The sequence below is a fragment of the Sminthopsis crassicaudata genome, chromosome 4, assembly GCF_048593235.1.
Source record: "Sminthopsis crassicaudata isolate SCR6 chromosome 4, ASM4859323v1, whole genome shotgun sequence".
NCBI lineage: Eukaryota > Metazoa > Chordata > Mammalia > Dasyuromorphia > Dasyuridae > Sminthopsis > Sminthopsis crassicaudata.
The window spans coordinates 6,564,497-6,578,201 of record NC_133620.1 but is presented as its reverse complement, the minus strand read 5'-3'; the positions used below and the strand labels follow the sequence as shown (position 1 = coordinate 6,578,201).

The 13,705-nt window shown below is 35.3% G+C and overlaps 1 protein-coding gene across 12 annotated transcripts in view; it reads left to right on the top strand.

The window, feature by feature from the left end:
- LRRC7 (leucine rich repeat containing 7) overlaps nucleotides 1–13,705 on the top strand; it is a 561,937-nt gene that overhangs the window by 424,013 nt on the left and 124,219 nt on the right. For all 12 annotated transcript variants that reach the window (XR_012481825.1, XR_012481824.1, XM_074265661.1 and 9 more), the window contains 3 exons: nucleotides 2,373–2,502; nucleotides 4,685–4,800; nucleotides 12,583–12,652. Coding sequence is in view for 10 of the 12 variants with exons in the window: in XM_074265661.1 (XP_074121762.1) it covers nucleotides 2,373–2,502; nucleotides 4,685–4,800; nucleotides 12,583–12,652 (316 nt within the window). In the remaining 2 variants the exon portion in view is untranslated. The remainder of the gene's footprint in view (nucleotides 1–2,372; nucleotides 2,503–4,684; nucleotides 4,801–12,582; nucleotides 12,653–13,705) is intronic.

The following is a 13,705-nucleotide window of genomic DNA, read 5'->3' as shown; positions in this document are numbered from 1 at the left end:
TATTAGGTGTACTTCATCCTTTGTCAGTAGCCTATCATTTAAATTTTTCAAATTCTAATCCAGAAGTCCAAATCCCATTCTCATCTGCCATGTTTTTAACCCGATATTCTCTTCCTACATTTCCCTTTCTCTTCCAAAACCTTGGCCTTCAGTCAACAACAATGATGAAATCACTAGCTTTGCCCTAAATTCATCCTTTTCTTTTCCAAAACTTTGTGTTCCTTAGCAAGAGTTTCTGGAATTCTTCTGGCAGCCTCATGTATACCACATTTCTCATCAAAAGTGGGTAGTCGTTCTCTATGTGACACCATCATGTCTTTGGCACAGGCATTTAGAAGACAATAGGCCTCTTTGCAGTTATTAATAAATAGCCAAGTCATTGTTCCTCAGAAGAGAGTCACCAGTAAGAAATAGTGATCTGCCTCCCTTCAACCCTTCCTGGTTGGTTTCTCACTTGGTGACTTCCAGGAGCCACATCACAATACTTTGAAAAAACCAACAGTTGCTTCTTCCCTAGAAGGTCTAATTCCATCCTCTTCAGAAAGAACCTGATTTGTTTCTTGCCTCCAAGGAATCCTTTTCCTCTTCATTGCTCCACCACATCTTTCCACTCTCCAACATGACGGAATTCAGCAGCACCCTTTGCCTCTACATCCATCTTCCTCATTTTATTAGGTGTACTAGAGAACTGCCATATTGATTTAAAAGATATTGGTTAAATGTCCTTTGACGTCAAGGCAGGGGTAGCTAAGTACAAGAAGCATAGTCCCTGACTTCAAGGCTCCAATAGTCTGCTGAGCCATATCTGCATCCCAATAAGCAAGGATGATCTAACCTGGGACAGAGAACTTTAGAAAGAAGGAAGGAGTCCTGAACTGAGCCTCCAAGATCTAGGTCCATGACAGCCTTGGTCTTGTTTAAATCCAGAGGCAGGTAATGAAATGTCATATTCAATGACCTGCTAAAGTCTGGGGTGGCTGGCCAATAGCATGTGGGAAGGTAATGTGATTAATGAAAGGTGATTTGAAGGCAAGTTTTAGGGGAATTTAAATTTCAGGTTTAGCAATTTGCACTTAAAAAGCAATAGGAATCTAGGACAGTCTTGAGAGGAATGACAAGATCAGAGCAGTAACTGAGGAAGGTTATTATGAGAGCCATGTGGGAGAAGGTTTTGCTTGGGAGATACTGGGATTAGGGGAGCCACTCCCAAAGGAATCCAAATGGGAGTTGGCAGGGTCCTGAAGACAAGTAGTTAATTGTATATGCTCAAAGAAAAAGGGAAATGGAAAATTAGCCACAATGCCATAATTTGAGGGAGGTCAATAAAAATTAAGGGTTCCAAATCTGAGGGTCTAGCATGAGCAAGATGCCCTCACTAGATGACACAAGTAGAGGAGAGGCAGTTTAGCTCAGGATATAATGAGTCCTTTATTGACATGTTGAATTAAAGGTGCTATTCAGGTGAGTCCTGGTGAAGGAGCCATCCAGTTGAAGAAGTACTGTTGACCTTGGGCTAGGCAGAGCTGGGGTTCTGTCAGGCCCTTGGAGCTGGCCATTCAATGGCTGTCAGATGAGAAAGCCTGAGCAAAGGTTTATTCTGTTCCAGAGGCGTCAGACACATACCCACAACAGATTAAAATGTAGTTCCTTTCCAATTTGAATGTCAATGTACTAATTTTTTTAAAAAGCACACAAAACATACCTTGCGTAATACAATTTTTCCTTTGCAACAACAACAACAACAAAATTCGGTTCTGCACATATATATTGTACCTAGGATATACTATAAGATATTTAATATGTATGGGAATGCCTGCCATCTAGGGGAGGAGGTGCAGGGAAGGAGGGGGAAAACTCAGAACCGAAGGGAGTACAAGGGATAATGTTGTAAAAAAAATTACCTATGCATATGTACTGTCAAAGAAAATGTTATAATTATAAAAATTAATTTAAAAAAAGAAAAAAAAAGCACACAAAACAGTATGGGTTTTCTAAGCCAATATGAGTCCTGCAAATTTCCTTATGTACGGTTTGGTGGTCCCAGCTCCATTTGACTTTGATGCCCTAAATTTGGGGAAGAATTTAAACACATTCACATTTGAGAAATTCATCTGAAAAGTGTAACCAGCATCTGCCCAGAAGTAAGATTATATCTTGTGACAAACTAGAGTTTAAGTCAAAGGAGAAGGCAGCTTTTCTTTATAGACTAAATTAATCTATTTAAATTGGTCAAGATAAGTTAGATAACTTTTTATGAGACTACTAGCTAATAAATTTTAATTGGTTTTGAGGCTTAAAAGAATGTGACTTTATAGAATCTTATTTTCATACCAAAAATTTTGAAATGCTTTAAACTGTGTTTGAAATTTCAGTTTATCTTTATTAGAAGAATTTGACTGCAGCTGTAATGAATTGGAGAGCTTACCTTCCACTATTGGCTACCTGCATAGTCTCCGAACATTAGCTGTTGATGAGAATTTTCTCCCAGAACTACCCCGAGAAGTAAGAAATTAACTTATATTTATTAATTTTTACTATATTTGTTATTTGATTAAATATAAAATCTTTAGTGCAGATTCATAAGGTATGTGATATCAGTAGAAATAAGTTAAAATGTATGTAATTCTATTTGTTGCGGGAGACAAGGGACATGCAAAAATGTGTATAATTATAATATATATTTGGATTTTATAAAAATTAAAATTTATAAAGCATATTTTTATATTTACTTATGATATTGCGCATGTAAAATATCCCACTAGGATAATTACATATTTATTTTCTACATATATATATATATGTGTGTGTGTGTGTGTGTGTGTGTGTGTGTGTGTGTGTGTGTAATTTCTAGATAAAACTAAGTTATACCAGCATATATAAAATAGAATTTAAGTATTCAAAAAAAATGTATATTCAGAAGGTCAAAAGAGTTTTTCCTAAGTTCATTAAAATATTGCTGAATTGGAAATCAAATTAATAACAAAACTATTTTCATTGAATACAAACTTATATTTTTATAATAAGATTCAAAATTAATTTGTGTTTTATTTTTGTGGGGAAAAAAACAAGAAATTCCTTTTGTGAGTATTGTATCTACTCAAATGAAATTTTTATATTTTGTGTGTTTCCTATTTTTAAAATCATAATATTCAAATTTAGTAATACTAATACTTCAGATTCTCCTAAAAATTTCCTAATATATATAGAAAATAATTTTTCCAATTAAGAAGTTTTTTTTAGAAAATATGCTTCCCATATTATAATAAAAATTGAGTTTCAGTGAACATTTAAATTCAATCTCTTTCAGCACTTCCTTAACAAAGAACAATAATTAAAGCATGTTTATTATTTTCAGAGCATAGAGTATTAGATTATAATGGTTCATTTATAGGCAAAAATACAATCAATTTTTCAAGGAAAATATATTTGCCCCTTATATAAGGGAATGAGTTTATGGCAATGCTAAATTTGGCAGCTAATGGCAATATTAAATAAGAAGATCTGATTTGAAATAATTTTATGAAAGCTGAGATTTGCACTAGATTTAACTCAATGGACCTGAGTCCAATTCTCGACTCCACAATTTGTCAGCTGTGTGACTTTGGGTAAGTTTCTCATATAAAATGGAATACTTATGTCAATAGATTTGTTTCAAGAAAAATATTCTGCAAAATCCTAAAACACCATGCAAGTGTGAGATGGCAGGATGATGTGGTGATGATGATGATGATAGTGGAAGTAATTATTATGCAATGACAATGATGATGAACTTTATATATGAATAATCAGGAAAGTATCATGAATCTTAAGGAAAGTGCTCTTCCACAAAAAAGACATTAGACGTATTTGAGAAGTTTCTTTGCAAGCAGTGGGCTTATAAAGGGCCTGTGAGGTCACACACACAGCCAACCAGAGAGAGAGCCGTCACCCATTATGAAACTATCTCAATATGGCCAGGATCCCACCCACAGGGCAGTCCTATATCCACAGAGATTACTTCTGGGCCACTCAAATCTCCTGTTGCGCTGTGGCTGCCCATTTAAAGGACCCTTACAGAAATCTATTTAACCTATTCTTGTCAAATATCCATATGAATGTGAATAAACAAGGATCTGTGATTGCATCAAGATGGGGAATCCCATATGTAGAAATGCCCTCCAAAGGCACAGGTCCAGGCCACTTGTTCCTTGATAGATCAGGTAGCTAGGTGACTCAGTGCATAGAGTACTAGACCTAGAGTCAGGAAGATTTCAATTCAAATATAGTCTCAGACACTTAGTAGCTGTGTGGCCAGGACATACAACTTAACCTCTGTTGCCTTAATTCACCGGAGAAGGAAATGGCAAACCATCTTTGCCAAGAAAGCCCCATGAATAGAATTGTTGTGTTACGGTTCGTGGGTTCACAAAGAAGCTGCCATGACAAAAACAACAAGGACCAGTTTTAGGCAATTGCTTGGAACACACAGAAATGAAGGGGCTTGTCTGAGACTCAGCAGCTAATAAGCATCAGAAATGGGCTAGGAATCCAGTTTTCTCGACTCCACTGTTAGTATACTCTCTCCACTAGACTATACTTCCTCCATTCAGGTGAAAATCATAATTCCTCTTGCAAATCAAAGCAATTCATGTGAAAATTGTGACCAAATGAAACTTCTTTATTTCTTTTCCTTTCGTTTCCACAGATTGGGAGCTGTAAAAATGTTACAGTCATGTCCCTGCGCTCCAATAAGCTGGAATTTCTTCCTGAAGAGATTGGCCAGATGCAGAAATTAAGAGTCTTAAACTTAAGTGATAACAGGTATTTCTGCCATATTGTTCATCCATATAAATTTACCTTTACTAAAGAAAATGATGTTTGATTTCTTTCCATATCTTTGGATCAATTCCTTGCTTTTTCATGCTATGAATGAAGGCTTTAGCAAATCATTTCACCATCAATTGTAGTTAGTAAAGAAAATCTAAAAGAAACGCAGACAAGTTACATCAGTCTAACTTTATTAAAATTTTTCTGTTTGAATATAGAAAAGTCTCTACGTATATGATCTTAGTCAAAAGCTTCCTATAATTTAGGAAGAGTGAAAATTCTCTCTGTTTCACTATTATAATTAAGTCCATGTGGTTTAACAATAAATAGAAAGCCTGTGTGTGCTTGTAACACTGTCTCTAGCAAATTACTTGGCAGTGTAAATATTAGGATTCCCATTAGAGTGGTAATGATATCATTAAAATGTCTAATTGCCAGTTCATCGTACTCAGTAATTATTCAGTACAGGTAATAAGAAAAATAGAAGTGCCAAGAAAAACACCCAGAAAATTCAATGGCAAGACATCATCATCTTAATTATGTCACAAAATTTTGTTCTTCTGAGTCTCTAGATCAACCAAAGCTTCCTAGAAAATATCTCCATTAATAAATTAATATCTAGAATATGCAAGGGAAGTCTTCAAAAATATGAGACTATCTTTCATCAGAAAATATCAACTATATTCTTTTTTAAGTTTTAAGTCGAAGTGATTTCTTAAAAACTTCAAATCAGCTTGAAAAACAATGGAAGCATTATAATAAGATACACTATAAACTTATTTCACACTCACAGTGTGAAAGATGGCAGCCAAGAAAGTCAAATTAACTCACATTTATTAAGTATTTACTTTGGGCCAGGCCCTGTACTCAATCCAGGAAATACAAATGCAATAAAAAAGAAAGTTCTCTCTGAGTTTAAGGAACATTCTAATTAGAAAATCAGCACATGAAGGAAACTGAAGGGGAAAGGAAAATGAAGCAGAGATGGTCCTTTCTTGAGATCACAATGGAGAAAGAAGAACAGAAAGTCAAGAGGAGCCTACTCAGGAATGAAGAAGGGAATGGACAGAGTCTGAGCTCTTCCTTAAAATGCAAGTTCTGGGAAGAATTAATTAGTCAAAAGAGTACAAGGGCAGAGAGAACAAGTGCCAGACTCAAAGTCAGGGGACCTGGATTCCAATCCTGGCCTGCCACTGACTACCTCTGATTTGGGACAATTCACATCATCCATTTGGGTTCTAGTTTTCTCTTTGTAACATAAGGAATTTGGGTCTGATGACCTCTAAGGGAATTATCTCATTGAGAATCTAAATTAGAATTATCTAATGTAATAAGCTAACCAGAATGTGCCTTGTATAACTGGCAAAATCCATGTTATTTAACCAAATTTAGATTGGATGATATACAAGCTTTATAGAAAATCCTTATGTAATTTTTAAACTTTAAATTTTTTATTAATTTAATTTATAATTGTGATTAAATATTCTATAATAACTACCAGAAGGTAATGAGTTATAGATTTTTAATCGGCTATGGAATTCAATTCTAGTAACCATGAGCAACAATACTCATGAACTAATTCATTCATTTATTCAGAAAAATTTTATTCTCCACCTACTGGATGTGAGGGCCAGCAATGACAGCATGATAGCTACAAAATAAATAAACTGGAATCCTTTACATTAAAGAGTTTATCACTTAATAGGCAAGACAAGAGCTAAACAAATAACTGTTATAAAATATAATGTGTCCAGATAAAATTAAAACTCAAAGATAGGTTCATGTACGTCACCCCTCTTCTCAATTAACTCCACTGGCTCCTCATCACCACCAGGACCAAATATAAAGTTCTCTGTTAGGCATTCAAAGCCCTTCATAACCTATCCCATTCCATCTCTGACCTTCCCAGGCTCCTTCCATCTTCCTCTCTACCACTTATTCTTGGATCCCATGGAGTTTACCTCCTTGCTTTTCCCCAGCCAGAACACTCCACTTTCCAACTTTAGACATTTTCTCTGGTTTTTCCTCACACACGGAAGGCTCTCCTTGCTCATTTCTCCCTCCTACTTCTCTGGCTTCCTTTTAAATCCCAGCTAAAATCAACCTTCCTACAAAAATCCTTTCCTGAGCTTTCTTCATTCTAAAGCCTTCCCCTTTGTCATTACTTCCTATTTAGTATATCACTAATTCACAGACATTTGTTTGCATATTGTGTCCTCCTTTAGATTGTGAACTCAATGACAGATTAAAATTGGCAAAAGAAAATCAATAGACATTAAAAGGACAAGGAGTCTGTTTTACCTGAGCCTTGGGCTACATGAAAAGTAGTTATTTAAAATAAGGCTAGAAAATTGGGATGTGGACAAGTTGTAAAGAACCTTGAAAATCAGGTTGATTCATTTTATTCAAGAGAAACTGGGGATCCATAGAAGGTATTTAGGCAGAGAAATTATATCATTGGAGACACATATTAGGAATATTAATTTGGCAGAAAGATATAGGGTGGGTTGGAGATGGGGAAAACGGAAGAAAGAGACCAGTTTAGAAATCGTTATGATCACATTGTCTAGTTATTATGAGAGCATGAGTGAGGTGGGGTGAAGTGTAAATGAGAGGACAGATGGAAAAATGATTTCAGAGAGAAAATTAATAACAGTTGGCAACTGATTAGACATGAGGAATGAAGGAAATGAAAAATTAGATGTTCCGAAATTTGGATCCAAGGTGACTGGGACCACTGACATAAATAGGAAAGTTAGGAGGAGTAGCATATTTTAGAGGAAAGATGATGGAAGGTCTGGGAGATGTCGGATTTGAAGCTGTAGCTAGATGATAAAAGCAGGCAATTGCCACATGTCAGAAAAAAGTAGGCTAGGGCAAAGTGCCTGCATTTGGGGGCAGGAGACTTGGCTTGAGTCCTAGTTCTGCCACTTGTGAAAAGCAAGACCTTGGACAGATCAATTATTCTCTCTCTGCTCTTGGTTTCCTTATCAGCAAAATGAGGAGTTTGGATTCATTGATCTCTAAGAACTCTTGTAGCTCCAAAGCTATGGTCCTATGATAGTGGGAGTTGTGGGAGGAGAGGGGAGTGACCAGAAAACACCATGGAAAAGGTGGAGAGTAGCTCCTGAGAGAAAATTTATAGAAGTGGACAACACATGGAGAAAAAAAGTCGGAGACCAAAAAGAAGGCACAGGTAGGAGGATAAAATGTTTACATTGGCACAAAGGCGGGAGAAGAGACAAAGATGCCAATCTGTCAATCTTCTTTCTTCTTGCATTTTAAGCTACATGACTCATCTCCTTCACCTAGATGGTGGATGCTGAATAAATCAGAGACTTAAACATCTCAAAATATCTCAGAGGAACTTCAGAGCTGTTATGATGTAACCCATAATTCAAAAGGAATCCAATCTCCAACATTCCCATGAAGCCATCGGTGCAGCCTTTTCTTGAAATCCTTGAATTGGGGAACCCATTACTTCTCAAAGTAGCTCACTTCTATTTTTAGAGCTCTAATAGTTAAGGGGTTGTTCTTGTTAATTCTGTTATCATTTCATGACACGATGTTCAAATTTGTCTCATTGAAATTTCTCCTAATTGCTCCTAGTTCTAACCTCCAGGACCAACCAACTATTCCCTTTTGTACATAATAACTGTTCATAAACTTGAACAAAAGAGCTATGATATTGCCCCTATAGCATCTCTTTTATATAATAATAGCTTAAGAACTTATTAGGTTAATCATCCCACTGTATTTCAGCTTTGCCTTCCCAATTCTTTCAACTAATCTTTCTAGGAGGTAGACTCAAGGCCCTTCATTCTAATCATCTCACTTGGCCTCCTCTGGACGCTCTCTACAGAATCAGCATCCCTCAACTGGAGCACTCAGAACTGAACAAAACACTGTAGATGCGACCTGACCAGGGAAGATTGCAGTAGTAGTATCACTTCTTTGCTCTTGGAAGCTATGCCTTTCTTAATGCAATCCCTAAATGCATTTATAGATATAGATATAGATATAGATATAGATATAGATATAGATATAGATATAGATATAGATATAGATATAGATTATTATTATTATACATATGTTTATTTATTTATTTTATTATATATATATATTTATATATATATATTATTTATTTATTATGTGTATTTATTTATTATGTATTTATATATATTTATATTATTTATTTTATTATATATATATAATTTTTTTCTTTTTTTTTTTTGCTGCCTGATAAATCATGCTGAGTTTATGTTCCACTACTGTGTCCAGCAGAATAATGCCCTCCCAATCCCCACCCCATGCACCTTCTTGGTCACATCTGGAGGGATGCATTGAGTTCTAAGTACCTCATTTTAGGAAGAACACTTCAAAGTTTGAGAGCAGATAGAGGAAGGCAACCTGGATGACAAAAGGGAAATCTGCCATATGAAGAAAAGTGAGACTGGAGCTGTTGAACCTAAAGAAGAAACAAAGCAAAATAGAAATTTGAAGATTTAGCATGTAGAAGGAATGTTAAATTTGCTTTATTTGGCTGAAGAAGTTTAGAACAACAATGGAGAGTGAACGAGAGAGAGAGAGGCAGTCAGTGAATCCCAAAGTGGAGCAGTATAGTTAGGTAACATGAATTTGTAACTGACCCAATGAACATCATTCAGGAAATAGAAATGGGGGAGAGTAGATGATGAAGATTAGGATTAGGATTGACAAAATAGGTTCAACATCAGATCAAAGGGACCTACTAACCTATGTAGGGACATGGTTAAAATGCCAAATTCGGTGGGGGAAAGACAAAGAGACCAAGAATTCAATGAATGGACTCAATAAGAATATATATATATATATATATATATATGTGTGTGTGTATATATACATATATATATACATATATATATGTATATATGTATATACATATATGTATATATATATATATATATTTTTTTTTCCCCTGAGGCTGGGGTTAAGTGACTTGCCCAGGGTCACACAGCTAGGAAGTGTTAAGTGTCTGAGACCAGATTTGAACTCGGGTCCTCCTGAATTCAAGGCTGGTGCTCTATCCACTGCGCCACCTAGCGGCCCCTCAATAAGAATATATTGAAGCCAAAACATTTTTCTGCCATAACCTCAGAACCTACTGTCCTCAACAATTCATTCAGCAAATGCTTATTCTTGCATAAATACCAGTGGCACAATGGCCCCAAACCATAGCAGAAATTAAAGGAACACCAAGTGTTATAAAATAACCCGGAAGAAATCAGAGTCGAGATTTGGAATGAGAATCCAAGCTTGTGGAAAGCCACCTGTTTAAGTCAAAGAGGGAGCTTATATCGAATGTACTGTTAACATTTGGGTGGATGGTGTGACTCATTAGAGATTTCCAAACAGCTTGTTACTTTTATTTAAAGGTAACTATGAATTACATGAATTTCTAAAATTAAGTACTTGATGCTTTTCCATGTGGGTGTTTTCTCCCTCTTGACAAACATTAATTAATTCAAAAAAGTGAAATCGAAGACCTTGCTAAGCTCAAATTGAATGCAATATGAAATCCCTCCTAGTCTCACTGGCATTCCTGCTCTCCTGAAGAGAAAGACAAGGAAATGAGCAGACATGTATTTGGGGGGAGTCAAGGCGTGCCAGGGGACTTCAATCTATTTAATCATATAGGCTATTTCCAAATTTGAAAGATTAGTCTTTAGAAAAGAGTTGATAACTTTAATTTAGTGCAGTGTGTATAAGAACCTCCATCTTGCTCTTAGTATATGGAAAAAGTTTCCTGAGCCATTGATCATAAGACTGAAATGAAGTTTGTTTAAAGTTTAATCTGTGGTAGTTACTATAATATCAGTGAATATTCTTTATAAATATTTCTTTAATTTGAAAACAATTCTTTAAATACAACTCAATTTTTGCTTTTTTAAGTTACATGACATAATATCAAGATAAGGTTGTGAAAAACATTGGGTTTTTGTCCAGTCATTTTCACTTTTGTCCAACTCTTTTCGACCCGTTTAACATTTTCTTAGCAGATATGCCAGAACGGTTTGCCATTTTCTTCTCCAGCTCATTTTACAGATGGGAAAACTAAAGCAAATAGGGTTGTCACTTATACAAGGTCATGGATCTAATAAGTGACCGAAGCCAGATTTGAATGCAAGAAGAGTCCAAGCCCGGCAGTTTTATCTACTTCACAATCTGACTGCCCCCTATGAAAAATGGCACTAGCTTTTTTTTTCTCCCAGAGACATCTAGTACTAAATGAAGTTAAGATTTCCATCAAAACTGAATAAATATGATCTTAGGTAACTTTCTCTTCTTATGAAGATTAATTATGGATTTTGATATTCATAATTTCACTTTTAAATTAATATTCAAACAACTAGCTGTATCTTTCACATTTATTCACATTTAGCCCTTAAATAGTTATAGTGGATGGAGTACCAACCTTGAACTTGGGAGAGCCTCAATTCAAATTTGGACCTAGATATTTAAAGCTTTCTAACTATGTGACCCTAAGCAAGTCACATAATCTCAAAAAGAAAAACAAACAAAAAACTCAATGAATTCAAAAGGAAGAGACCTACAGTATTAACAGAAAATGTACTGTCTAAATCTTATTAACCAACGCAATGAAAAATAATAATATAATAAAAAGCCAAATGAGCTTCTTGCCAGCACAATGAGACCCAGAGCCAAGATGTGAGCACAAATATATCCTTGGATGATCACTGCCTGCATGAGTCTGGACAAATCATTTACCCTTTGTTTGCTTCAGTTATTTTATCAGTAAAATGAGAATAATAAAGACATTCTCCTCCCACAGATTTTGTGAGGATAAAATAAGAAAATATTCTAAAGCACTTTGCAAACATTAAAGTGCTGCATAAATGCTAATGATTTTTATTACCAATTTTTTTTTACCGTCCATGTGAAAATGTTGGCTCTTGATACCTCAAAGACACCTTCTTATGTCACAAGACTTAACTCCATTCCCATTACTAAGATCTGGAAAAGAAATTCCTAGTTAATATCAAAGGAGAGAAAAAAGCTAACGAGAAAACAAACCGTATATTCTAAAACACAAGCTGTCCAGCTTGAGATAACTAAGAATCTTCCTTGAATTTTATTCCATCTCAATTACTTTTCAATAATTTATAGTATTCTCTATCAAATTGCCATTGTTCAGTTGTTTTCAGTCATGTCCAACTTTTCATGATCCCATTTGGAGATTTCTGGGCAAAGACACAGAAGTACTTTGCCACTTTCTTTTCCAGTTCATTTTATGGATGAGGAGACTGAGGCAGAGAGTTGTGACATATTCAGAGTCACTCAATAACTGTTTGAGGCCACATTTGAATCCTGGAAGACTCATCCCCTTGATTCCAGTCCTAATGCTCTATCCATTGTATCATCTAGAAACCCAGACATATATCCTAACACATTTCATTGTATGATTCACTTCCTGGGCCATATTTCTTCATCTTTATAATGATGGCATTAGACAAGGTGATTTCCAATAAGTCCTGTAACCTTCCATGAATACCCATAGTGTTTGACTAGTTAATTCTAGAATCAAGATAAGGACCCAGGTCTCCTGATTCTCAGGCCAGTACCCTTTCCATCATATTGGGGTGTCTAGGATGAATATGTTGTGCCAGAATTTGGAGAGTAATCATAGAATATAGCTATTTAAAATATGTTCTTACAAAGCAAAGGTACTTGTGTCCATAATTCATCCATAATGTTAAAATATTGTTTTATTTGCAGGCTGAAGAATTTACCATTCTCATTTACCAAACTGAAGGAGCTTGCTGCTTTGTGGCTTTCGGACAATCAAGTAAGGACCTTTTAGAATTATCCCCTTATAAGTAAAAGGTTAACAAGTCATCAAAATCTGAGTGAACTCATATCTGAGACTATTAATAAAATGAGATGTAGATTATGTTATGTTTGAGATGAAAGTGAAATCTTTTTAAATTGTGTTAAGTAGATAAAGTTCTATTTGATGAGTTCCATAGAGACGTTTCAGCACCTCATCATAACATATCAGAAGACCCAGATTCACCAAGACCATCAGCAGAGCCCCAGCCCTGGATGATTTCCCCATGCAGGAAAGGCTTCAGTGCGATCCTGGCAACTGCTCCTGTCTGCTTCTCAAGGACCAGCTTAGCTTGGGCCATCCAACAAACAAAAAAAAAAAAATGGAACAAACATCAGCTTAGCCATTGATGCTTCTGGATGGCAACTTTCTCTCAGAGGACATACTACTAGAAGTGAATCATATCAATTCTGACATTATCAATATAAATGAAACCAGAAAATGGAAGGAAATGTCAAATAAGTCAAAGGAAAGTTCATTGGTTCTTGTAGATGGAAATAAAGGAAGAAGGGAAAAATCAAAAAGAAAAATAAAGTATAATTTTATGGAATATTTTATCATATGGCATCACACTATTGACAAAAGGCAAATGCAAATAAGCCACCATGAAAATAATTATAGCTTCTCCATTATATCCACAGAAGAGGATGAAAAAGCAGAGAAATTTTATAAGATCCTTCAAATTAAATGCACATATGCTAGAAGTGTATTATTACATATTAAATTCTTGATGACAAACACAGAGCTTACAATAGAGTACAATGAAAAAGATGGTAGAAAATAAGGTTTCAGAATAAGAAATGGGAGGTCAAAAACTTGTCAATTGCAAGTAAATTTCATGCAAATCTATTATGAAAACTTTCATCGTGCAGTCAGGAGAAACCGGACATAATAACCATTAAATAGCATCACATACATTAAATTGATTATATTTCAATGTACAAGAAGCAACTAATCGCTCATGTGGGAGCCATTTATAAAAGCAGCTGTCTGTGTACAGTCAGATCAACA